The sequence below is a fragment of the Engystomops pustulosus genome, chromosome 6 (genome assembly GCF_040894005.1).
Source record: "Engystomops pustulosus chromosome 6, aEngPut4.maternal, whole genome shotgun sequence".
Lineage (NCBI taxonomy): Eukaryota > Metazoa > Chordata > Amphibia > Anura > Leptodactylidae > Engystomops > Engystomops pustulosus.
This window is the reverse complement of record NC_092416.1, coordinates 76,482,938-76,509,641: the sequence shown is the minus strand read 5'-3', so window position 1 is coordinate 76,509,641 and position 26,704 is coordinate 76,482,938. Positions and strand designations below refer to the sequence as shown.

The window sequence follows — 26,704 nt, the reverse complement described above, 5'->3', positions numbered from 1 at the left end:
TAATCAGCCAATCACATGGCGGCAACTCAGTGCATTTAGGCATGTAGACATGGTCAAGACAATCTCCTGCAGTTCAAACCGAGCATCAGTATGGGGAAGAAAGATGATTTGAGTGCCTTTGAACGTGGCATGGTTGTTGGTGCCAGAAGGGCTGGTCTGATTATTTCAGAAACTGCTGATCTACTGGAATTTTCACGCAAAACCATCTCTAGGGTTTACAGGGAATGGTCCGAAAAAGAAAAAACATCCAGTGGGCGGCAGTTCTGTGGGCGGAAATGCCTTGTTAATGTCAGAGGTCAGAGGAGAATGGGCAGACTGGTTTGAGCTGATAAAAAAGGCATCAGTGACTCAAATCGCCACCCGTTACAACAAAGGTAGGCAGAAGAGCATCTCTGAACACACAGTACGTCGAACTTTGAGGCAGATGGGCTACAGCAGCAGAAGACCACACCGGGTGCCACTCCTTTCAGCTAAGAACAGGAAACTGAGGCTACAATTTGCACAAGCTCATCGAAATTGGACAGTAGAAGATTGGAAAAACGTTGCCTGGTCTGATGAGTCTCGATTTCTGCTGCGACATTCGGATGGTAGGGTCAGAATTTGGCGTCAACAACATTAAAGCATGGATCCATCCTGCCTTGTATCAATGGTTCAGGCTGGTGGTGGTGGTGTCATGGTGGGGGAATATTTTCTTGGCACTCTTTGGGCCCCTTGGTACCAATTGAGCATCGTTGCAACGCCACGGCCTACCTGAGTATTGTTGCTGACCATGTCCATCCCTTTATGACCACAATGTACCCAACATCTGATGGCTACTTTCAGCAGGATGCGCCATGTCATAAAGCTGGAATCATCTCAGACTGGTTTCTTGAACATGACAATGAGTTCACTGTACTCAAATGGCCTCCACAGTCACCAGATCTCAATCCAATAGAGCATCTTTGGGATGTGGTGGAACGGGAGATTCGCATCATGGATGTGCAGCCGACAAATCTGCGGCAACTGTGTGATGCCATCATGTCAATATGGACCAAAATCTCTGAGGAATGCTTCCAGCACCTTGTTGAATCTATGCCACGAAGAATGGAGGCAGTTCTGAAGGCAAAAGGGGGTCCAACCCGTTACTAGCATGGTGTACCTAATAAAATGGTAGGTGAGTGTATATATACATACACACATATACAGACCAGTGGTGGACACCACCCGGCATGTTTTGCCTTGGTCTGCATATACCTGTGTTTGTGTTCATTGTCCTCTGTTATTCCTCTGGGTAATGCACAATACTCTTTTTGTAAGCAAATACCCTGACTGGTTCTGAGGACTGATGGCAGATGTGTCCTAATAAGGACTTATTTTATTATAACTATATGCCATGATTGGCGAAAAATAGAGTTATAAAAGTTATGCTCATTACCCTGAGAAAATAAAAAGTAAAATAATGGAACTGCAAAAATGAAAAAGGGCCTCGGGGATAATGGAAAAATAAAAAAGTTATATCATTTGGAATGAGGGGAAGGCGCTTCTTCCCTTCTGCGCCTTGCTGTTCGCCCATAAAACAAGTAACGGCCACATGTTGTGGGTCTCTGTCCTCGGGAGAAATCGCATAACAAATTGTAAGATGAGTTTTCTCTTTTTATCTTTTGGAAATGTGTAAATTGTTAGGGCTAAATGAATGTATAACCGGCACAATTTGACCTTTCTAAATTTCACCTCCATTTTGATTCAATTACTATGAAGATCTCAAGGGGTTAACAGTCTTCCTAAAAGCTGTTTCTGGTAGGGTGAGGGGTGCACATTTGAAAATGGGTTGGTTATATAGGGGTTTTTTATGTAAAATATGTAAAATTTCATTCAAAACTGTATCCCCAAAATAGTCAATTCTGAAAATATGGAAAATCGCTACTCGAATTGTAAGCCGCGTGACATCAAAATAAATTATCCAAACATTTCAAAAATTATGAAAATGTTAAGTAGACATGTGGGGAAAAACAATCTCAGAATCGCTTTGATAAGTAACAGAGTTCAAAAGTTATAACCATATAAAGTGACGCATGTTAGAATACAAAAAATGGAGCTGAGCTTTAAGCTGTAAACTGGCTGCGTCCTTAAGGGGTTAAAGTGTTTGTGCCAGTTTTCTACCGGACTTTGCTCTGAGAAGAACATGTAAACTGCTTGCACATGTGTTAATAAAGTGTCTGTGCCAGTTTTGTGTCGCGGCTGCACTGTGTATGACAAGACAGAATAATGTGCACCAAAAGGAGAATGTTAGTATTTAGGGGCCATGCATACGAACAACTGGGGGACAGTTGCTCACTGTAGCGTCCCATGGCCGCAAAAAAGACACTCCTCTTCTTCTCTTTCTCACTTTCTACCTTTTTACTTTCCTTTCGTCTCTCTTTGCTCACCTTTTATTTCTTTCTATCTTTGATTCCTTCTCTCTTTTTCCTTCTTCCTTCTCTCTTTTCATTCCTCTTTTTATCTTCCTTCACTCTCTTTCCTTCCTTTCCTCTTTCATTCTTTCTTCCTTTCCTCTTTTCTTTCTTCTCTATTTCTTCTTTGTACTTCCTGTTTCTAACTTCTCTTTTTACTTCTCACTTTCTTTGCTTCCATCTGGCTTTCTTCTTTCTTCTTTCCCCTTCTTTTTTCCTTCCCTCTTTTCTTCCTTCTATTTTTCTTCCTTCTCTCTTTCTTTCTTCTCTCTTTCTTTCTTCTCTCTTTAATTTCTTTTTTTGTCTTCCATCCTTCTCTATTTCTTTTTTTCTGTCTTCCTCCTTTCTTTTTTTCTCTCTCTTTTTCCTTCTCTCTTTCTTCCTTCTTGCTTTCTCCTTTTTCTTTTCTCTTTTTCTTCTATCTATTTTTTTATTCTATCTTTCCCTTCTTTCTTTTCTTCCTTCTCTCTTTTGTTCCTACACTCTTTCTTCCTTCTTTCTTCCCTTTCTTTCCTTTTTCTGTCTTGTTTCTCTTTTTTGTTCCTACTTCTTTTCTTCACTTATTCTTCCTTTTCTATTTATTTCTTCTCATCCTTCTTTCTTCCTTTGTTCTTTCTCTTCTCTCTTTCTTCTTTCTCTTCTCTCTTTCTTCTCGCTTTTCTTTCTTTCTTTATTCCTTCTCTCTTTCCTTTCTTCTAGCTTTCCTTTCTTTTCTTTCATTCCCCTTTATATTCTTTCTTTCTTCCTTCTCTCTTTCTTCTTTCTCTCTACTTTTCTTTCTTTCTCCTTTATCTTCTTTTTTTCTTCATCTGTTTTCTTAGTTCCCCCTTTCTTTTTTTGTTCCTTCCCTCTTTCTTGTTTTCTTTCTATTCTCTTTCATCTTCCCTTTTTATTCCTTCTTTATTTCTTTTCTCTTTCCTTTCTTCTTTTTTTCTTCCCTTTATTTTACTTACTTCTCTTTCTCTTCCCTCTCTCTTTCATTTCCTTTGTTTCCTTCATTCTTTCTTCCTTCTCTCTTTATTTCTACATTCTCTTTTTTTTCTTCTTTCTTTTCTTACTTTTATCCTTTTTCCTTCTCTTGTTCTTCCTACTGTATTTTCTTCCTCGATTCTTTCTATCTTTATTCTCTATTTCCTTCCCTTCTCCTCCTTCTTTCTTTCTTTTATTTTCTTCCTTCCCTCATTTTCCTTCTGTGTTCTCTCTTTTTACTTTCTCTTTCTTCCTTCCTTCTCTCTCTACTTATTTCTTTTTTAGCTTCTTCTTATCTCTTTTCTTCCTTTTCTCTATTTTCCCTCTTTTACCTTCTCTCATTTCTTCCTTTTTTCTTTTGTTTTTTCTTTCACTCCTTCCTTTTTTATCTTTCACACTTCTCTCTTTCTTTCTTTCTTCCTTCTCTTTTTCTTTCTTTCTTTCTGTCTTTCTTTCTTTCTTTCTTTCCTTCTCTCTTTCCTTCTGTCTTTTTTGGCCTCCCTTTTTTCTCCTTCTTTCTTCTTCCTTTTTTCCTTTTGTTTTTCCCTTTCTTCAATCCCTATTTTCTTCTTTCTATCTTCCTTCTCCTTCTCCTCTCTTCTCTTTTCTCCTCTCTTCTTTTACTTTTTCTCTCTCCTTCTTTTCTCTTTTTCATTCTTTCTCTTCTTTCTTCTCTCTTTCCCTTTGTATTGCATATTTCTTTTTTTTTGTTTCTCTCCTTTACTCTCCTTGCTTTCTGTCTTTACTCATTTTCTCTTTCTCTCCCATTCACTTCTTCTCTTTCTCTCCTTCCCTCTTTCTATGTTTCTTCCTTTTGTTTTTCTTTCCCCTCCCATCTCTCCACTTTTTCTCTTTTCCCTTTTTCTCACTCTACCTCTGCCTGCCTTCTATTTTTTCCTATTTCTCTATCTTTTACTCCTCTCTTTCCTTCTCTTTCCTTTTCTCTTTCTTTATACGTCCTTCTCTTTCTATCCCCTTTCTATTTTTCTCTCTTTTTTCTTTTTCATTTCCTTTCCTTCCTTTCAAGATAACTCTCTCTTTCTATGTTTCTCTCACTTAGTTCTTTTTTTTCACTCCAACTTCTCACTACTCAACCCTCCTCCTTTAACTCATTCCCCCGCTCACTTGTTCCTTTTTCTTCTTTCCTAAGTCTCTAACATTCTTTTTCTTTTACTTTATTCTTTATCTTTCTCCACTTCTCTCTTTCTCTCTCTGTCTTCCTTCTCCTTTTCCCTACTTTTTCTTTCTCTCTCCAATTATTTATCTCATTCTATTTATCTTTCCCCCTCCCATCTTTTCTCTCTCTTTTTTCCATCTTCACCTGGTCTTCTCTATTTATTTGCATCTTTCTCCTTTCCTTCTTTTTCTCTCCCCTTTCTCACTCTCTGTTTTTCTCTTTCCAGCTTTCTCTCTTCTCTTTTTTCCCTTTCTTTCTTTCCCATTTTTACTTTTTCTCTCTATGTCTACATTATCTTTCTTTCTTTCTTTCTTTCTCTCCCTACTTTTTCTCTTTTCACTTCCATCTCTTATTTTATCTCTTTCTCTTGCTATCTGTTTTTTTCAAGCTTCCTCTCTCTTACCCTTCCTCATATTTCTAATATCAATTTCTTTTCTCTCTCACCCTCTTCCTTCACTTTTTCCCTTCCTTCTCGTTCTATCTCATCTCTCTATTTTTATCTATCTTTCTCTATCCCTTAATTCTTTTTTTCCTTCCATCTTCCTCACTCTTTCCACCCTCCTTGCTCTCCCCTTTCTGTCCTCTTTACTTTATCTGTTTCTTTTATTCTATCCTGTGTATCTATTTCTGTCTCTTTCTTTCTCCCTTTCTTCTCTTCCTATCTCTCTCTTACATCTCTTTATTTCTCTCTTTTCCATCTCTTTCTCCCTCCCTCCCTTGTTTTTTTCCTAACTCTCCGCCTTTCTCTCACTCACCCTCTCTTTCCTTCTCTTTCTCTCCCAACTCTCTGCTCCTGCTCTTCTTCTCTCTTTCTCTCTGCCTCCCTTGTCTTGTCTCATTCTCTCTTCCTTTATTTCTCTCTTTCTATTGACCTTTCAGCCTCCCTTTTCTTTCTCTCCTTTTTCTCTCTCCCTTCTCTCTTTCTCTTTTTCACTTTCTCTCTATTCCTTCCTTCTCTATCTCCCTCATTCTCTTCCTCTCCCCTCTCTCATTATCTCTTTCATTTTGTATTTTTCTTTCTTTCTATTTCTCCCTTCCTTCTCTTTCTTATCATTCACTCCCATTTACTGTCTTTCTCTTTGTATCTTACCTTACTTCTCTTTCTTACTTTACCTTCAATTTCTCCCATTTTTTCTAGTTCTCTTTCTGTTTTCATCTCTCTCTTATTATTATTTCACTCTCTCTTTCACATTCTTCTCTCTTTATTTCTTCCTTCATTCTCTCTTCTTTCACTCTCTTATTCATTTTCTTCCTACCTTCTTTCTCTTCCTTCCTCTTTCTTTCTCTCCATTATTTCTGTTTCTCCCTTTTCCCCTTTCCTTCCCTCACTCTTTATCACCCTTACTAGCTTTCTCTCTCTCTCTTCCTTCTCTTTCTCTTTTCTCTTTGTGTCACCGCATAGTACGCAGCGCCAGCATTTGATACATCTGCCCCACTGTCTTTTATTTTTTCCAAAATATACATACAAAACTGGAGCCCAATATTGGAGGGATACTGATTTATTCACAGACTTAAAGAAATGGTATTTAAATATCATAATATGGCCATGTTTATTAAGATTGATTTTGTTAAGAATATAAATGTCATGTGACATCATGATAGGATATTCATACAGCCTGCAGTCACATGACACAGCATCGCCACCACCCACGTTAGCAATCACATTGATCACAGCTAAAGTAGCTAAAGTTATATGAGTAATAGAAAGTTGCAGTAAATACAAATGTATATATAAAATAAAACTTTTCTCTGTTTTGCATAGAGTTCAGCAAGTTCCCAGGTTTTCTGGATACAATAGTATAAAAAGGTGAATTTTTCAATCCGGTTTTGAATGCAGAAGAGAGAAACAAACATAAGGTTTATGATGCACATTAATGAATAACTTTTCTTGTTTATGGCCAGGTTCCTATGCAGATCATAGATACAATTCCCCTCCAAAGTTGAATTTTCTTTGATCTCTTCACTTTCTTCCAAACTTAATCTTAACCTTAACCTTCACCTTCACCTTAATTTTAATTCGTTTTAATTCTTCTGTATTCATCTGAAAAAAGCATATAAAGTATATAAATTGTACTACAGACCAGGAAATCTCAGAATATAAATTATTATATGGTATATTCAGCAGTCTTTGTTTTGCACAAATGGTAAGTGCTAGGTGACCTATATTAATGTCTGTCATACAGTCTCTACAGAGCAGGGGTGCACAACCTATATTGGTATGAGGCCCGCATTGTCACACTAGAAACCATCACCCTAGATAAACGGACAACCACAATACAAATGTCACCCCAGATAAAACAAACACCCCATTACAGTAAAAAAAACACCACCCCAGAAACCAAATAATTCATTCAGACAATATCTACACTACATACCCCAGAGCAAGCAATAAATACAGGGGCAGATTTATCAAGCTGTCTGAAAGTCAGAATATTTCTAGTTGCCCATGGCAACCAATCACAGCTCATTTTACCAGTGTTCATGAATATTTTAAAGGGGAGCTGTGATTGGTTACCATGGGCAACTAGAAATATTCTGACTTTCAGACAGCTTGATATATTTGCCCCACAGTGTCCAAAACAGACTATTTATAATAGATACCCCAGAGCAGACAAATAATAAAAATGGAAAACCCTAGAACAGCTAGAACAGCTAACGATGGAAACCCCTAAGCAGGCAAATAATACTGGAGACCCCCAGAGCAGATTATTATTATTATTTATTAACAGAGTACCATTAATTCTATGGTGCTGTACAATCAATTAGGGGTTAACATACGTAACTTTAAAAAGGAACCACGGACAGTGAGTACTTAGGTTTTTTATGTATGGGGGCAGTGTGCTTGGCTACCTATATACTGGGGGAGATGTAAGCAGGCTACCTAAATAATGGGGGGGCATTGTGATGTCTACCTATATACGGTGGGAGGGCAGTGTGCTGGGGCTGCCTATATACTGGGAGGGAGCAGTGTGATGGCTACCTATATACTTGAGGGGCAGTGTGCTGGATTTCTATATACTGTGGGTAAAGCAGTGTGCTGGCTACCTATTTCCTGGGGAGGGGGAAGCAGTGTGCGGGTTCCCTATACACTTGGGGAAGCAGTGTGCTGGATATTCATATACTGGGGGAAACAGTGTGCTGCGGCTACCTATATACTGGGGGAGCATTGTGCTGGCAACCAATATACTGAAGGGGGCAGTGTACTAGATACCTATATACTGGGGATGGCAGTGTGCTCACTAGCTATATACCCGGGGTGGGAGCAGTGTCCTGGCAATGTGTGCTGGATACATATTAGTCAATAAGTTTTCCCAGCTTTTTGTGGTAAAATAAGTTTCCTTGGCTTATATCCGGGCCTATCCTTGAGTATATACAGTGATTTTAGTATTTTATAAGGGGACTCAGTATCTACTAAAGGGGGTAGTATTTAATATAGGAGCACAGTAAATCTAATAGAGGGGGAATCAAATATATACACACATATTGGGATTTGTGATTCTCTATATATGTATACAGGCGGTCCCCTACTTAAGAACACCTGACTTACATACGACCCCTAGTTACAAACGGACCTCTGGATGTTGGCAATTTACTGTACTTTAGCCTTAGGCTACAATAAAGAGCTATACTAGTTATTAAAGGTGTCTACAATGAAGCTTTATTGCTAATCCTGGTTCTTATGACAATCCAACATTTTTAAAATCCAATTGTCACAGAGACCAAAAAAAATTTGGCTGGGGGTTACAATTATAGAGTATACAGTTCCGACTTATATACAAATTCAACTTAAGAACAAACCTACAGACCCTATCTTGTATGTAATAATAATAATAATCTTTATTTATATAGCGCCATCAAATTCCGTAGCGCTTTACAAATCATAGGGGACATATACAACTATATTACATTACAAAGAACATATGGAACAATAGGAGTGAGGGCCCTGCTCTCAAGAGTTTACAGACTATGAGGATGAGGGGGTGACACAAGAGGTTGTAGAATGGTCCAGCCATTCTTTAACCCGGGGACTGCCTGTATAGGGATCGGGAATTGGTCCTGGTGCTGTGCTTCAATACAAAGGTTCTAGTACTGTAGTTATGTTTTGTACTGGTTATGTATTTATGTACTTAGCTTTGTTCTGGTGTAGTATATATGTAATTCACTATAATTCATGACAGGCACAATATTAGAATTTGAAAGACACTGTACATTTTAATTAAAGGTGGACACTGTATATGTTAGAATGAGCTTGGGTAGAGCAATGTCTAAGCCAATTTAGTGGGATAGTACAGCATACACTATAATCCATACATAAATGCATGTCTCTAATATATTTAATTTGTGTGTGATGGGGGGCTGTTTATGCTAAAATCGGGCCGCATTGTATGGGGGCCTTGGGGGTTATGCGATCTTTTGAGATCCGCCCTGCAGAACAAAAACCTAGAAACTGCCCGGAGCTGGAATAGGATGGAAGCCGCACATCCCCTACTGAGTGCATCTGTAGTTTAGGACTTTTTAGTTTTCCATAAAAACCAGTTTGGGGGTAAATGTTTTCAGGCATTAGCGAGTGCAAAGAAGCAGAGCTGGAACACCTCATACTGGCCAACTCTGCCACCTGCGCCACCATCACTCACTCATCACACCCGCCCCACACCTACTTGGGTGTGAAGGGGAAAATAACGTTTGCAAGTAATTGCGATTATTTCAGGACATTGTCACCCGATAATTGAAAATACAAAGCTTACCAATTTTGCCCAATAGATGGAGACATCATTGCAGAGAATGTTCACGCTCATCCCCACATCTATAGGGTTTGCTACCTGGTCCGGTTCTAAGCTGTAGGTGATTTCAGCGTCACTAGTTACATTCTATACAAATAAAATTGATATGTTATACAGGGAAACAGGTATATCAGAACAATTTCATGGTCATCTCTGGATAATTGATGTAAACAACATGGTTCATTAAAGGGAACCTGTCATCAGAGACCCTTTTTTCAAATTGCCCATGTCCCCACAGACATTAATCTCGTAACCCACAACAGTTTCTATTAAATTTCTGCCATTTATTGTGAAAAAGATAAATTAGATCAAAGTTTTACTTGGCTTCCCACCAACTTGTCCCCTGGGCAGGTTCCAGCAAGGAGCAGGTTTGTCAAGTGAATAGTCACATTGCATTAAAAAAAAAAAAACCCTTTCACTCCTACCCCTCCCTCGTCTTTGTCCTGTTCTTGCTGACCGCTACAAGCGTAACTCACGCTTGCGCGGTCAGCACCTTCTGCACAGCGCAGATAGAATGGAGACAACCGGACCGTCTTCACTGCTATATTTTGTAAGACTTAACTTCCATTGTGCATGATAAGCAATAGACAATTTTTTTTCTTATTTCAAACAAGGCAAAAAAGAAAAGTATGCACAAGTTGATTAACACATCAATCAAAAATTATACATTAAGCTAGTCCAGTATCTATGGGCATCAAAGAAGCTGCACAAAGCAAAAAGCAGAATTACGGGGAGCAAAAATAGAGACAGAAGAAAAGCAGAGAGAGAAAATAAGATAAATGACCCCAATGACTAACCACTGCACTCAATATAGAGAAAGAGTGACACTTACATGGGACTTGATATAATCCATCTGCTTGAGAATATCGCGTATAGATGGTGTATGGGACCTGTCCATTCTGAGCACATAACATGCACTGCTGTTCATCTGCCGGATCCCAATGACATTCTAGGAAGGAACCATATGTAATTGTGAGAAGAGTGTCTTTCACAATATCAACAAATGACAAGAGATTTTTTTTTATCAAATTAACCTGAAAAAGCTAATATTGAAACACCTAGGCCCACAGTTATCTAAAGAAATGCAAGCTGCACAATGTGTATTGTGCACGGTGTGATAGATTCATAAATTGTGGTGCAAGTTCTTCATGAATCTCCCTGCGCTTCTTCAGGAGAGCGCATCAACTTTTTTTGGGTGTACCTTTAACGTAAAGCATACGATACATTTCTTTAGGACACCGCATGATAAATGTGGTGTATGGTCCAACTCTGCACTGGAATGCCTCTTTATGTGTAGAAATATGTGTTGCAGCGAGCGTAGTGCAGTCACGACACAAATGTATTGCAGAAACTTCTTGAATACATGTTCAAACAGTATTCATTCTAAAGCAAAATCCGCCAGAAAACTGAGGGAATTCCTGATTGTATGTTCTGTATTTCCTTTCCTATTTTACCTTTACCTAATCTTTTCTCCCTAACTAAAACAGTTTGCCTGTGGAGTGGGCTTGGGGGCAGACTCTGCACTGGAATGCTCCTTTAGGTGCAGAAGTTTGTGGCACTGCGGACACAGTGCCGCAACAAAACGTTGGCAGACACTTTATAAATACATGTGCAAACCGTTTGTACGTTCTCTTCAGTGCAAAGTCATGTAAAAACTGATACAAATGCTTTAATAAATGTGTGTTTTAGTATGCAGAGTAAGGTTGAATGTTTAATGATGCTTAATTTGTGTGACTTAAGCTTATTGCAGCTTAAGTCACACCGTATGGGGGACGTACGTACGTGCCTCTCCATAAACTGGGAAAAGAAATGACTATGTTTACCCGTGTTACGGCCCATACGCAATGCATTTCTTTGGAGAGTCGAGGGGACACCCCTCCTCCTCTCCATGGGGCCGGATGTATGCCGGGATGCATTCCCTTAAAGCCTTATGAACAAAGGGCTAGTGTCCCTTTCTTATTGTCACTATTCACATCTATAGCTCACCTTCTTGTAATCATACAACACGGTGACAGAACCATTGCTGCTTTTGACAAAAATGACAGCCATGGTTTCCTGCTCATTGACAGTTATCATCTGCTGAACCTTCTGACCATCCATGGCATTGTACACCAGAGTCACCATCTGCAAGAATAAACAATGTCCATCAGCTACAGGCTACTGTGTAGTAACAAAGTATACATGGTAAGTTATCCTGTTGGTAAGGCTCACCTTCTCTGTATGTTTTTGTGTCATGTAAACACCAACTAAAGTTGCAGTCACAATTATTCCGACCATCAGCACCACAAGTCCGGTACCCAAAATCCATCTATTCCTGGACAACTGGACCTGAGACATCTGTGAGAAGAGAAGACTCTGACAAAAATAAATTATTGTTGTGCAGATAATTTTTTACATATTACATGACAATGTTTACTTCTTATGGGTCCTGTATGCACTACTTATCTGAAGAAAATATAAATTTTTCTAGTGCACTGCACATCACTAGAAATACTGTCATCTTATGGCAAGAGAACACAACCTGTGGTCTACAATCCACTGCATGTTTTTGGTTTATAAATAAGATTCTGCATCTATCCTTATTTTAATGCATAGCTTTAAAAATAACTGTATCTTTTTGGTCTTGATTAATTTTGGGTACTGATTAGAGATGAGCGAACACTAAAATGCTCGGGTACTCGTTATTCGAGACGAACTTTTCCCGATGCTCGAGTGCTCGTCTCGAATAACGAACCCCATTGAAGTCAATGGGAGACTCGAGCATTTTTCAAGGGGACCAAGGCTCTGCACAGGGAAGCTTGGCCAAACACCTGGGAACCTCAGAAAAGGATGGAAACACCACGGAAATGGACAGGAAACAGCAGGGGCAGCATGCATGGATGCCTCTGAGGCTGCATAATCGCACCATTATGCCAAAATTATGGGCAACAGCATGGCCATGACAGAGTGACAGAATGAAGCTAGATAGCATCTAAAACATCCAATAATTGACCCTGACACTATAGGGGACGGCATGCAGAGGCAGCGGCAGCAGCGGCAGGCATGGCAACATACCCTAAATGGACTCAGGCTTCAAACCAATGGGTAGCAGAGAGGAACCAAAGGAGGTGAGCAAGAAGCGCTCAAATAATATCGGTACATGATAAAAGTTTGCCAGTATATTTTGTGGATTACACAGCAGGGTGGCGACAAAGTTAACATGGAAGCCATGAAAACAACCCAAAATTCTGCCTGACACAGCTCGTTTGATAAGGGGACCATGTATGGAGGCAGTGAACTAGTAGTAGATTAAAGGTGCTGCAGTTAAAACTATGTTAGTTGGATCTTGGCATGGAGCTGGCGCTCCGCTGCCAGGCGAGCTTTCGCCAATCCAAGCCCCTGTCTCTAGGCTACTCCCCAAACAGCACTTCTAAGAACCTTTTGTATAAGATCAAGTGTAGTAGCGTTCTTATAAGTTTAGGATATGCCGGGTGAGGGGAATGTAAACAGATGCGCAAGAAGCGCTGAAATAATATCCCTAAATGGTAAAAGTTTGCAAGTATATTTTGGGGATTACACAGCAGGGTGGCGACAAAGTTAACAACTTTGATGTGGAATGCCCTGTAATAGCTCTTGGGCGGTGTGCCTTTTATCGCCTAGGCTCAGCAGTTTCAGCACCGCCTGCTGTCGCTTAGCGATGGCACTGCTGCTGTGCCTAGAGCTACCGACTGATGGCGCCATGCCCACGGATGGTAATTCGGAGGAGGAGGAGGGGTGGGAGGAGGTATAGTAGGCCTTTGAGACCTGGACCGAGGTAGGCCCCGCAATTCTCTGCGTCGGCAGTATATGACCAGCCCCAGGGTCAGACTCGGTCCCAGCCTGCACCAAGTTAAGTGTAGTAGCGTTCTTATAAGTTTGGGATATGGCGGGTGAGGGGAATGTAAACAGATGCGCAAGAAGCGCATGATGCGCATGGAGCTGGCGTTCCGCTGCCAGGCGAGCTTTCGCCAATCCAAGCCCCTGTCTCTAGGCTACTCCCCAAACAGCACTTCTAAGAACCTTTTGTATAAGATCAAGTGTAGTAGCGTTCTTATAAGTTTAGGATATGCCGGGTGAGGGGAATGTAAACAGATGCGCAAGAAGCGCTGAAATAATATCCCTAAATGGTAAAAGTTTGCCAGTATATTTTGGGGATTACACAGCAGGGTGGCGACAAAGTTAACAACTTTGATGTGGAATCCATGAAAACAACCCAAATTTCTGCCTGACACACCTCGTTTGATAAAGGGACGATGTATGGAGGCAGCTATATGGACGACTTTTGGAGGTAGCAATGGAGACAACGTGTGGAGGCTGCTATGGAGACAATTTAATTTGGATAGTGCCTGTATGTGGCAGTCCCAAACATTTTTCAAACCAGAGGAGCAGGTAGGTGGCCCTCCAGTAAAATGGGATAGATTGAGTGCCTGTATGTGGCAGTCCCAAAAATGTTTCAAACCAGAGGAGCAGGTAGGTGGCCCTCCAGTAAAATGGAATAGATTGAGTGCCTGTATGTGGCAGTCCCAAAAATTGTTCAAACCAGAGGAGCAGGTAGGTGGCCCTGCAGTAAAATGGAATAGATTGAGTGCCTGTATGTGGCAGTCCCAAAAATTGTTCAAACCAGAGGAGCAGGTAGGTGGCCCTGCAGTAAAATGGAATAGATTGAGTGCCTGTATGTGGCAGTCCCAAAAATGTTTCAAACCAGAGGAGCAGGTAGGTGGCCCTCCAGTAAAATGGAATAGATTGAGTGCCTGTATGTGGCAGTCCCAAAAATGTTTCAAACCAGAGGAGCAGGTAGGTGGCCCTGCAGTAAAATGGAATAGATTGAGTGCCTGTATGTGGCAGTCCCAAAAATGTTTCAAACCAGAGGAGCAGGTAGGTGGCCCTCCAGTAAAATGGAATAGATTGAGTGCCTGTATGTGGCAGTCCCAAAAATTGTTCAAACCAGAGGAGCAGGTAGGTGGCCCTGCAGTAAAATGGAATAGATTGAGTGCCTGTATGTGGCAGTCCCAAAAATTGTTCAAACCAGAGGAGCAGGTAGGTGGCCCTGCAGTAAAATGGAATAGATTGAGTGCCTGTATGTGGCAGTCCCAAAAATGTTTCAAACCAGAGGAGCAGGTAGGTGGCCCTCCAGTAAAATGGAATAGATTGAGTGCCTGTATGTGGCAGTCCCAAAAATGTTTCAAACCAGAGGAGCAGGTAGGTGGCCCTGCAGTAAAATGGAATAGATTGAGTGCCTGTATGTGGCAGTCCCAAAAATGTTTCAAACCAGAGGAGCAGGTAGGTGGCCCTCCAGTAAAATGGAATAGATTGAGTGCCTGTATGTGGCAGTCCCAAAAATTGTTCAAACCAGAGGAGCAGGTAGGTGGCCCTGCAGTAAAATGGAATAGATTGAGTGCCTGTATGTGGCAGTCCCAAAAATTGTTCAAACCAGAGGAGCAGGTAGGTGGCCCTGCAGTAAAATGGAATAGATTGAGTGCCTGTATGTGGCAGTCCCAAAAATGTTTCAAACCAGAGGAGCAGGTAGGTGGCCCTCCAGTAAAATGGAATAGATTGAGTGCCTGTATGTGGCAGTCCCAAAAATGTTTCAAACCAGAGGAGCAGGTAGGTGGCCCTGCAGTAAAATGGAATAGATTGAGTGCCTGTATGTGGCACTCACAAAAATTGTTTCAAACAGAGGACCGGGTAGGTGGCCCTCCAGAAAAATTAAATGCATGAAGTACTATAGCAAGAGCCAGTGGGCCCTGTCAAAAAATAGCCATTTTCCTCTGCTTTACTGTACAAAGAGGAGGAGAAGGAGGAAAATGAGGAGGAGGAGGAGGAGTGGATCAATTATTCAGGTTGAGCTTCCTTCACCTGGTGGAGATTGGAAATTCTGAGAAATCCAGCCTTTATTCATTTTAATAAGCGTCAGCCTGTCAGCGCTGTCAGTCGACAGGCGTGTACGCTTATCGGTGATGATGCCACCAGCTGCACTGAAAACCCGCTCGGACAAGACGCTAGCGGCAGGGCAGGCAAGAACCTCCAAGGCGTACAGCGCCAGTTCGTGCCACATGTCCAGCTTTGAAACCCAGTAGTTGTAGGGAGCTGTGTGATCATTTAGGACGATGGTATGGTCAGCTACGTACTCCCTCACCATCTTTCTGTAAAGATCAGCCCTACTCTGCCGAGACTGGGGACAGGTGACAGTGTCTTGCTGGGGTGACATAAAGCTGGCAAAAGCCTTGTAAAGCGTACCCTTGCCAGTGCTGGACAAGCTGCCTGCTCGCCTACTCTCCCTCGCTACTTGTCCCGCAGAACTACGCACTCTGCCGCTAGCGCTGTCAGAAGGGAAATACTGTTTCAGCTTGTGCACCAGGGCCTGCTGGTATTCATGCATTCTCACACTCCTTTCCTCTCCAGGGATGAGAGTGGGAAGATTTTGCTTGTACCGTGGGTCCAGGAGAGTGAACACCCAGTAATCGGTGCTGGAATAAATTCTTTGAACGCGAGGGTCACGGGATAGGCAGCCTAGCATGAAATCTGCCATATGCGCCAGAGTACCAACGCGTAAGAATTCACTCCCCTCACTGGCCTGACTGTCCATTTCCTCCTCCTCCAACTCCTCCAACTCCTCTTCTTCTGCCCATACACGCTGAACAGTGAAGGACTCAACAATGGTCCCCTCTTGTGTCTCGCCAACATTCTCCTCCTCATCCTCCTCCACCTCCACCTCCTCCGATATGCGCTGAGAAACAGACCTCAGGGTGCTTTGGCTATCAACAAGGGAATATTCTTCCCCCGTCTCTTGTGACGAGCGCAAAGCTTCCGACTTCATGCTGACCAGAGAGTTTTTCAACAGGCCAAGCAGCGGGATGGTGAGGCTGATGATGGCGGCATCGCCACTGACCATCTGTGTTGACTCCTCAAAGTTACTCAGCACCTGACAGATATCAGACATCCACGTCCACTCCTCATTGTAGACTTGAGGAAGCTGACTGACCTGACTACCAGTTCTGGTGGAAGTTGACATCTGGCAGTCTACAATCGCTCTGCGCTGCTGGTAAACTCTGGATAACATGGTCAGTGTTGAATTCCACCTCGTGGGCACGTCGCACAACAGTCGGTGAGCGGGCAGTTGGAGGCGGCGCTGCGCTGCCCTGAGAGTGGCAGCATCTGGGCTGGACTTCCTGAAATGCGCACAGATGCGGCGCACCTTCGTGAGCAAATCAGACAGATTGGGGTATGTCTTGAGGAAACGCTGCACTATCAGATTTAACACATGGGCCAGGCATGGCACATGTGTCAGTCTGCCGAGTTGCAGAGCCGCCACCAGGTTACGGCCGTTGTCACACACAACCATTCCCGGCTTGAGGTTCAGCGGTGCCAGCCACAGATCAGTCTGCGCCGTGATGCCCTGTAATAGCTCTTGGGCGGTGTGCCTTTTGTCGCCTAGGCTCAGCAGTTTGAGCACCGCCTGCTGTCGCTTAGCGACGGCACTGCTGCTGTGCCTAGAGCTACCGACTGATGGCGCCGTGCCCACGGATGGTAGTTCGGAGGAGGAGGTGGAGGAGGGGTGGGAGGAGGAGGAGGCATAGTAGGCCTGAAACACCTGGACCGAGGTAGGCCCCGCAATCCTCGGCGTCGGCAGTATATGAGCAGCCCCAGGGTCAGACTCGGTCCCAGCCTCCACCAAGTTAACCCAATGTGCCGTCAGCGATATATAGTGGCCCTGCCCGGCAGCACTCGTCCACGTGTCCGTGGTCAGGTGGACCTTGTCAGAAACGGCGTTGGTCAGGGCACGGATGATGTTGTCTGACACGTGCTGGTGCAGGGCTGGGACGGCACATCGGGAAAAGTAGTGGCGGCTGGGGACCGAATACCGAGGGGCGGCCGCCGCCATGAGGTTGCGAAAGGCCTCGGTCTCTACTAGCCTATAGGGCAGCATCTCCAGGCTAAGCAATCTGGAGATGTGCACATTAAGGGCTTGGGCGTGCGGGTGGGTTGCACTATATTTGCGTTTCCGCTCCAGCGTCTGGGGTATGGAGAGCTGAACGCTGGTGGATGCTGTGGAGGATCGTGGAGGCGACGATGGGGTTTTTGTGGCAGGGTCCTGGGCAGGGGGCTGACTAGCAGCTGACACAGGGGAAGGAGCAGTGGTGTGCACGGCCGGAGGTGAACGGGCTTGTTGCCACTGAGTGGGGTGCTTAGCATTCATATGCCTGCGCATACTGGTGGTAGTTAAGCTAGTAGTGGTGGAACCCCTGCTGAGCCTGGTTTGGCAAATGTTGCACACCACAGTCCGTCGGTCATCCGGTGTTTCCTTAAAGAACCTCCACACTTCTGAAGATCTAGCCCTCGCCGCAAGAGCCCTCACCACGGGAGCTTCACTAGTTGACAGTGGCGCTGATGCACCAGCTCTGGCCCTGCCTCTCCGTCTGGCCCCACCACTGCCTCTTCCAACCTGTTCAGGTCGAGGACTCTCCTCCGTCTCAGAAGCACTGTGTTCACCCGGCCTCTCAACCCAGCTTGGGTCTGTCACCTCATCATCCTCCGATCCCTCAGTCTGCTCCCCCCTCGGACTTCCTGCCCTGACAACAACTTCCCCACTGTCTGACAACCGTGTCTCCTCATCGTCGGACACCTCTTTACACACTTCCACTACGTCAAGAAGGTCATCATCACCCACAGACTGTGACTGGTGGAAAACCTGGGCATCGGAAAATTGCTCAGCAGCAACCGGACAAGTGGTTTGTGACTGTGGGAAGGGTCCAGAAAACAGTTCCTCAGAGTATGCCGGTTCAAATGCCAAATTTTCCTGGGAGGGGGCAGACTGGGGGGGAGGAGGCTGAGGTGCAGGAGCTGGAGGAGTGGCGATTTCGGTGACATGGGTGGACTGCGTGGAAGACTGACTGGTGGTGGACAAATTGCTCGAAGCATTGTCAGCAATCCACGACATCACCTGTTCGCACTGTTCTGGCCTCAACAGTGCTCTACCACGAGTCCCAGTAACTTCAGACATGAACCTAGGGAGTGTAGCTCTGCGGCGTTCCCCTGCTCCCTCATCAGCAGGTGGTGTCTCACCCCGCCCAGGACCACGGCCTCTGACCCCTGCAGTAGTTGGACGCCCACGTCCCCGCCCTCGTCCTCTACCCCTAGCCCTCGGGTTAAACATTTTTAAAATGAGAGTTATAACTTTATTTTTTTTTTTACTTTTTTTTGTTTTTTTTTGTGTTTTTTTTTTTTTTTTGTGTTTTTTGTTTTTTTTTGAGTTTTTAAAACCAAACAATGCTATCCTATTGCTATGGCTATTTTCTAGCCAAGTATCAAAGGAAGCACAGTACTATGCCAGATGAGATGACACTGAGTTATTGCCTAATAGAAATCCAACCCCTACTGAATTTTGCCACTTCGGCCTTTGCTATGGATATGTGCGCCACTAAGCGCAGAACACAGCGGTCGCAAGTCCCACTACAAATTGCTCAGAATTGGCAAGTACATGCACTGCAGAAACTACAGTCACCAGCAGATCAACCAGAAATCAAATATATAGAACGCTACTGTAGGCTTCAAGAAGCTGTTTGTATTCTCCTATGGCTATTTTCTAGCCAAGTATCAAAGGAAGCACAGTACTATGCCAGATGAGATGACACTGAGTTATTGCCTAATAGAAATCCAACCCCTACTGAATTTTGCCACTTCAGCCTTTGCTATGGATATGTGCGCCACTAAGCGCAGAACACAGCGGTCGCAAGTCCCACTACAAATTGCTCAGAATTGGCAAGTACATGCACTGCAGAAACTACAGTCACCAGCAGATCAACCAGAAATCAAATATATAGAACGCTACTGTAGGCTTCAAGAAGCTGTTTGTATTCTCCTATGGCTATTTTCTAGCCAAGTATCAAAGGAAGCACAGTACTATGCCAGATGAGATGACACTGAGTTATTGCCTAATAGAAATCCAACCCCTACTGAATTTTGCCACTTCAGCCTTTGCTATGGATATGTGCGCCACTAAGCGCAGAACACAGCGGTCGCAAGTCCCACTACAAATTGCTCAGAATTGGCAAGTACATGCACTGCAGAAACTACAGTCACCAGCAGATCAACCAGAAATCAAATATATAGAACGCTACTGTAGGCTTCAAGAAGCTGTTTGTATTCTCCTATGGCTATTTTCTAGCCAAGTATCAAAGGAAGCACAGTACTATGCCAGATGAGATGACACTGAGTTATTGCCTAATAGAAATCCAACCCCTACTGAATTTTGCCACTTCAGCCTTTGCTATGGATATGTGCGCCACTAAGCGCAGAACACAGCGGTCGCAAGTCTCACTACAAATTGCTCAGAATTGGCAAGTACATGCACTGCAGAAACTACAGTCACCAGCAGATCAACCAGAAATCAAATATATAGAACGCTACTGTAGGCTTCAAGAAGCTGTTTGTATTCTCCTATGGCTATTTTCTAGCCAAGTATCAAAGGAAGCACAGTACTATGCCAGATGAGATGACACTGAGTTATTGCCTAATAGAAATCCAACCCCTACTGAATTTTGCCACTTCAGCCTTTGCTATGGATATGTGCGCCACTAAGCGCAGAACACAGCGGTCGCAAGTCTCACTACAAATTGCTCAGAATTGGCAAGTGGGAATTTTCCCACTTCGGTCTTTGCTATGGATATGTGTGCCACTAAGAGCTAAACACAACGGTAGCAAGTCCCCCTGCTAATTCCTCACAAAATGGTAAAAGATGCAAATTAAAATAAAAAAAGTAGAACGTTATTGTAGCCCTAAGAAGGGCTGTTGGGTTCTTTGAGAATCACTCCTGCCTAACAGTAAGCTAATAGAACACCCTAACGCTTTCCCTGAGCAGCAGCAGCTCTCTCCCTAGCGGCATCCAGAGACAGAATGATCCGAGCAGCGCGGCCAGCGGCTAGTCTATCCCAGGGTCACCTGATCTGGCCAGCCAACCACTGCTATCGACGTGTAAGGGTACCACGTCATGCTGGGTGGAGTGCAGAGTCTCCTGGCTTGTGATTGGCTCTGTTTCTGGCCGCCAAAAAGCAAAACGGCGGGAGCTGCCATTTTCTCGAGCGGGCGAAGTATTCGTCCGAGTAACGAGCAGTTTCGAGTACCCTAATGCTCGACCGAGCATCAAGCTCGGACGAGCATGTTCGCTCATCTCTAGTACTGATGTTTTATAACTGTCAAATTAAGGTTACTACATTACTAAAGTTGTGTAAACTGAATATAACAAAGCAACATTTCTTATACAGTTTATGCTGTACACTATATATGCATGAAAAGTTTCCTATGAATCTTTGTACTTACTGGCATCTTCATCTTCAACTGTTCTGGCGCCTTCTCCTCCATGGCTGCAGTGAGATGCCATCAGCATCCCCAGAGTATTTGTAGGCAGAGATTTGTGTTGGGTGGTGACCCTTTGAAGGAACTTGGATCAAGCCCAATAACTTAAATTGTTATTACTCAATGTAGAAGTCAAGTATTAAACCATGAAACAAAGAAGAAAAGGAACACTGAACACAGTAAGTAATAAAGTAGAAAGCCAAACACATATAATGTTTACACAAGGTATAAGGAAGATCGATCCTTTTGTCTATTCCAAGACCAACAAAGCTCCAATAGAAAAGTCACTTATCCAACAAAGTGTCTGGCAGCTCTGTCTCTCCTGTCCAGGGGTCCCACTGCCCAGTACTTTACATCACTACATCACTGTTCGTTCATAGTATATCAGGCTGAAAAAAGACGCAAGTCCAACCTTTAAGAATTAACAATTTTTTCCCCCCATAACCTGTGATATTTTTGCTCTCCAGAAAGGCATCCAGGCCTCTCCTGAACACATACATTGGGGCATATTTATCAGGACTTCTGCGCAACGCCAGTGGCGCAGAGGCCCTGAAATAATCGCGAATGCTAGCTTATTGCTAGCTCTTGCGATTATTTGCCCCGATCCGCCACCTTCACCAGTGGGGCGTGAAGTGGGGGTGCTGCAGGCCGGGAGTGTGCCAGCACTGGGTGTTACTGTCTCCGTGTCTGCGCACTCGCTGCTATCTGAATAGTCGCAGGCTGCGTTTTTTTCTAGGATAAACGATGCGCAGCCGGCTGCCCCCATACATCAAGAGGCGGAACATGCGCGAGCGCCAGCGTATGATAAATATGCCCCAGAGAGTCCATCATAACAACCTCCTGCGGCAGAGAGTTCCATAGTCTCACTGCTCTTACAGTAAAGAACCTTTGTCTATGGTGATGGTAGAATCGCCTCTCGTTTAGGCATGGAGGATGCCCCCTTGTCCTAGTCACAGGCCTGGGTGTAATAAAGTCTTTGGAGAGATCCTTGTACTGCCCATTTAGGTATTTGTACATTGAAATGAGTTCTCCCCTCAGATGTAATTTTTCTAACCTGAATAATCCCAAATTATGTAATCTCTCATTGTATTCTAGTCTGTCCATACCCTAGTAATCGTTGTTACTCTCGTCTGCACCCGCTCCAGTTCTACTGTGTCCTTTTTATACACTGGTGCCTAAAACTTCCATGTGTGGTCTGACAAGGATCTGTATATGTCCTTATCATGTGATTTATTCTTCTCTTGATACATCACATAATTATATTTACTTTATAAGAAGCTGTCTGGCACTGATCACTAAAAGTAAGTTTACTATCCACCAAAACCACCAAGTCTTTTTCCGCTGCAGCTTTACTGTATATACTGAATTATAAGACAAGTTTTTCAGCACAAAAATTGTGCTGAAAAAACCTAACTCGGCTTATATGCGAGTCCATAAAAAATTTACACTGTAATCACCTTTCCAATGTTCTCTTCTTGCTTCGGATGCATCGGTGCATCTTCGGACTGGCAGGCTATATTCTGGGGGGCAGGGGCAGGCAGGCTATATACTGGGTGGTGGTTGTCACAGTTTTTTGTGTTGAAATTAGGCAACAGGGCTTATACTTGGGTCAGCTTATGTACAAGTATATACGTTAATTGACTGTTTAGAACATAATTGTATGTTTTGTTTCCAAGTGCATAACCTTACATTTATCGACATTCAACCTCATGAGCCATTTATCCACCCAATCATCCAGCTTCCACAAATTCCTCTGTAATGTTATACTATTGGCCTTGGTATTAATTACTTTAAACAGCTTAGTATCATCTGCAAAGCTTGTGTAAACCTACTATAAGATAATTAATAAAAAAATATTAAAAGGTAGGGGCCCGATACTGACCCTTGTGGCACTGGTTACATCACCCCAATCTGAGAATGTGCCATTAATGACGACCCTGTGTTTTCTATCACTAAGCCAATTACTAACCCAAATTCACAGATTTTTCCCTAGTCCTAGCAGTCTCATGTTATGTACCAACCAGCACTGTATCAAATGCCTTGGAAAAGTCCACATACACAACATCCATAGCTTATATAAGGTGGTTGAGCTTACATACAGTGAAATAATCCAGGATAGCATTTCTAACAAAACCCTCAAATATTTTCCAACACAACGTTCTTTCTGTTAGTGAGTCACAAAGCCACATGTAGCCAATAGTCGCAGCCCCCAGTAACCAATAGTCACACAGATCACATTAACCTATAGTGATGCAGCCCCCAGTAGCCAATAGTCACGCAGCCTCATATTTTTTTATAAGCAGAATAGTTATTTTGAGATGTACTAGAAAAGAGATTTATATAGGGACCCTCATATAACATCTAACTATTTTCTATATTTTTATATAAAAAATTATTCATTGTATTGAATTTGAAGCATCAATTTGACAGATGAATCTCATACAGACAAAAACAGTATTTTCTTACATAAAGAAAGTTAAAATTTAAAATCAATTCTTTACCAAAAAGAGGAAGAATTTGATGCACAACTGTTGCATGAGAACATAGCGACACCACTGCTGGTCATATTTTACTTCAACTCTGACACCACTACCACACTGCTGGCTGACTTGCATTACTATCACCACCAAAAAAGGGATGAGAATCCATTTTGAAAAGACAATTGATCAATATGGGGGAATGAAATCCAAGCCAAAGCAGTATGAGTAACAATGTTGGGATGATTGAGCGTGTGGTGAGCAGTTAATTGGCAAAGCCTATTATTGAGGAGAAGGTAGGACTATGCGTTTCAAAATCAATTTGGCGCATTCATCAGGCAAAACAGCGTCGAGTAAGGACCAAGTCTTGGCAGTGCACATGCAGTGGGTAGAAGTAAAGGACATCTACCTCTGATTGTATCTTCTGTAATTATTGCCTGAAAACAGAAAATGTGGAGCAGGTAAAGGAAAACTTGAGACATTTAATATCAGCTGCAGATAACTTGTCTCCTGGACTTGCGAAATAAAAGCAAAAGGCAACTCGCTGGTAATATTAACTGCGTTTAAATTTCAGCTTGGGAAATGGTAAGCTTGGGAAATCTGAAAGGTAACCCAAGGCAACCATGTTCGATATAATTTGTTATAGGAATGGTTCAAAGAAGAGGTCAGAGTCTCCATGTATATTATATTTTTGACCCTAAGGATGCAAAAAGCTACAGTGGGGCTTCAGTTCTTTTCCTGCACTTCTTAGCAACAACAAGAAGCACAGGGGCAAATGTTTGTACAAATGGGTGAATATCACAGTGATGAAGAATGAAGAGAACAGGGCTCAGATCAATGTTGGTATTTCTAATTGAGCGGATAAGAGTGTGAATGGAGTCCCAGCAAGGGGTGAGGGAATAACAAGTCTAGAATTTGCTGAAGGTGGTAACTCCCTCAAATTCACAATGCTAACACATGGGATCAAGAGAAGGACACAGGATTCACAATTTCGTGGAGACCCAATATGAATAGGACATGGCTTCTTGCAAACAGGAGCTCATGAGAGGTTTGTGAGGAAGCATTAAAACTCTATCCTGTATTAAATTGTAAATTTAAGTTTCGTCAAAAGGAGGTAGGGTTGAAGAAAGAAGTTGAAAAATTGGAAAGTGACTATTTAAAGGTAACCTCAATAGAGAACAAGGCACTCTGGGAAAAAGCAACGGAGGAATATGAGAAGCACATTGAACAAAAGGTGTATAGTTCCTCATTAATCTGTAAGAGTATGTGGTTTATGGAGGGTGAAAAACCCAGCAAACTCCTGGCAAGCTTAGTAAAGGAAAAAGGCTCCACGCAAATAATAACAGCTATTAAAAATAAACGGGGGATTGTGTTAAATAAGGAAGTGGAGATTTTGGAATTTTTCCAGGAATACTTTAGGGACATCTACACTTCAGAATGGAAGGGGACAAAGGAGGAGCTAATGGATTTTTTTGGTGGGGTGGAAGTAGAGGTACTGAAAGAGGAGAGTAGGAATCTATTGGACTCCCCCCTGACACTACAGGAGATCAAGGAGGTGATCGAGGAACTCCCAGGGAATAAAGCTCCAGGTCCGGATGGGCTACCAGGCGAGATCTACCAGAGATACGGGGAAACTCTAGCGACGGAATTACTAGGGGTATTTGAACAGGCCTTTACTAGGGGAGAGTTACCTTTATCAATGTATGAGACAGACATCATTTTAATCCCTAAACCAGATAAGGATAGAACTGACCCTGATGCATATAGACACATTTCATTTTTGAACGTGGACGTAAAGGTCCTAGCACAAGTTCTGGCTAAGAGACTTACGAAAGTGATAACGGAGGTTGTATCTGAAAATCAATGTGGTTTTATGGCGGGGAGAACAACCACGTCTAATTTGAGAAAGTTATTTTCCTGTATGGAAGCCCCGGAGGTGCTGAGGGATGGGGGGGCGATCCTCTCCCTCGATGCAACCAAGGCATTTGACCGAGTAGAATGGGACTTCTTGTGGGTGGCGATGGAGAAGATGGGATTCGGAAAGACATTTATTAGATGGGTACAACTTTTATATAAACATCCGGGTGCCGCGGTCTGTATCGGGGGACAGAGGTCGCCCCCGTTTCCCTTAGCTAGAGGGACAAGACAGGGTTGCCCCCTATCCCCTTTTATTTTCTCCCTAGTGATAGAGGTAGTGGCAGTTATGATACGAAAAGAGAGAGGGATTAGAGGTATTAGTTTTGGGGAAAGAGAACTAAAAACGTCCCTTTACGCGGACGATATGATAATCTTCCTTGGTAGCCCGTCTGAAGCCATAAATAAGGTTAGAGATATTCTTCATAAGTTTGGGAGGGTGTCAGGTTTACGTATAAATTGGGCAAAATCAATGTTAATGCCCCTCGGGAAAGAAGAAATTGTATCTGACCTGCCAGTGGAAATTATTTCTGGGCAGAAAACATTTAAGTATTTGGGGATCATAGTCTCTAACTCAGTGAATAGGTTTGTAGAACTGAACGTGGTACCTTTGCTAAGAAAATGGAGAAATAAGGTTAAGATATGGGCGAAACTAAAATTATCATATGCAGCGAGACTTACCCTGATCAAGATGGTGTTCTTGCCACAAGCACTGTACATCTTCAGGAACTCACCAGTGAAAATACCCGGAAGAATATTTGCTATAATGGATAAAATATGTGTTAATTTCTTCTGGGCAGGTAGGAAAGCACGTATAGGCAAAAGCAATTTGAAGTGCCCAAAAGAAAAAGGAGGTCTTGCTCTGCCTGATTGGAACCTGTATTTTTTGGCCGCTCAGGCGGCAGCCATTCTGAAAGACACTCCAGAGGACTTGATACGGGGGGTTGTGAGCCAATTTAATTTTCAAGATCGTGAGTTAAGGATAGAGGAGATTATGGAGACAGTTCCCACACCAGAGATTAAGAGGGTTAAGCTGTTAGCCACCTCATTTGATAGTTGGGGAAAGGTTAAAAAAAAAATTTTGGGTAACAATGACTGGCTGGAATCTACCCCTATTTGGGATAATTTGTTAGTGAAAGGGGAGAGGTTAAGGGACTATAAGGGTTGGATAAATAAGGGTATAAGGTATATGGGTCAATTAGTTGAAAATGGAACAATAAAAACGTTTGAGGTATTAAAAAAGGAGTTTATGCTAGGGAATAAGGACCTATTTAGGTACATCAGATTATGGTGGTTTTTTCAAAAATTGAAACACAAATGCACCATTAGGTGCTCGGGGAAATTTAATGAACTGGTAAGGAAGAAAAACTTAGCTGTTATTTATAATTTACTTAGTCACGAAAACACGCAAAAGGTAAAGTTTAAATGTATACAGGGGTGGGAACAGGATTTGGGAAATCATGTAGAGGGTGAAGAGATATGGGAGTATATCCTAAGGAACTTTACACGGGTATCCAATAACGGTTCACATAGAATTTCACAATTTTTTATCACTAACAGGTTACATAGAACCCCAAAGTGGTTAAA

General features: G+C 42.8%; 1 protein-coding gene across 2 annotated transcripts; it reads right to left on the bottom strand.

The window, feature by feature from the left end:
- Nucleotides 1–6,058: 6,058 nt before the first annotated feature.
- LOC140135322 (surfactant protein C-like) lies at nucleotides 6,059–20,797 on the bottom strand. Of its 2 annotated transcripts, none has more exons than XM_072156645.1 (6): nucleotides 20,691–20,797; nucleotides 11,568–11,711; nucleotides 11,343–11,480; nucleotides 10,189–10,305; nucleotides 9,321–9,443; nucleotides 6,059–6,616 (listed from the first exon to the last, which is right to left on the bottom strand). In XM_072156645.1, the coding sequence occupies exons 1-6, from the start codon at nucleotides 20,730–20,732 to the stop codon at nucleotides 6,536–6,538; spliced, it is 645 nt and encodes a 214-aa protein (XP_072012746.1). In that variant the 5' UTR covers nucleotides 20,733–20,797; the 3' UTR covers nucleotides 6,059–6,535. The 2 variants fall into 2 exon arrangements, with proteins under 2 accessions (XP_072012746.1, XP_072012747.1); XM_072156646.1 differs by having other exon boundaries at nucleotides 11,568–11,693; nucleotides 20,691–20,781.
- Nucleotides 20,798–26,704: the final 5,907 nt, after the last annotated feature.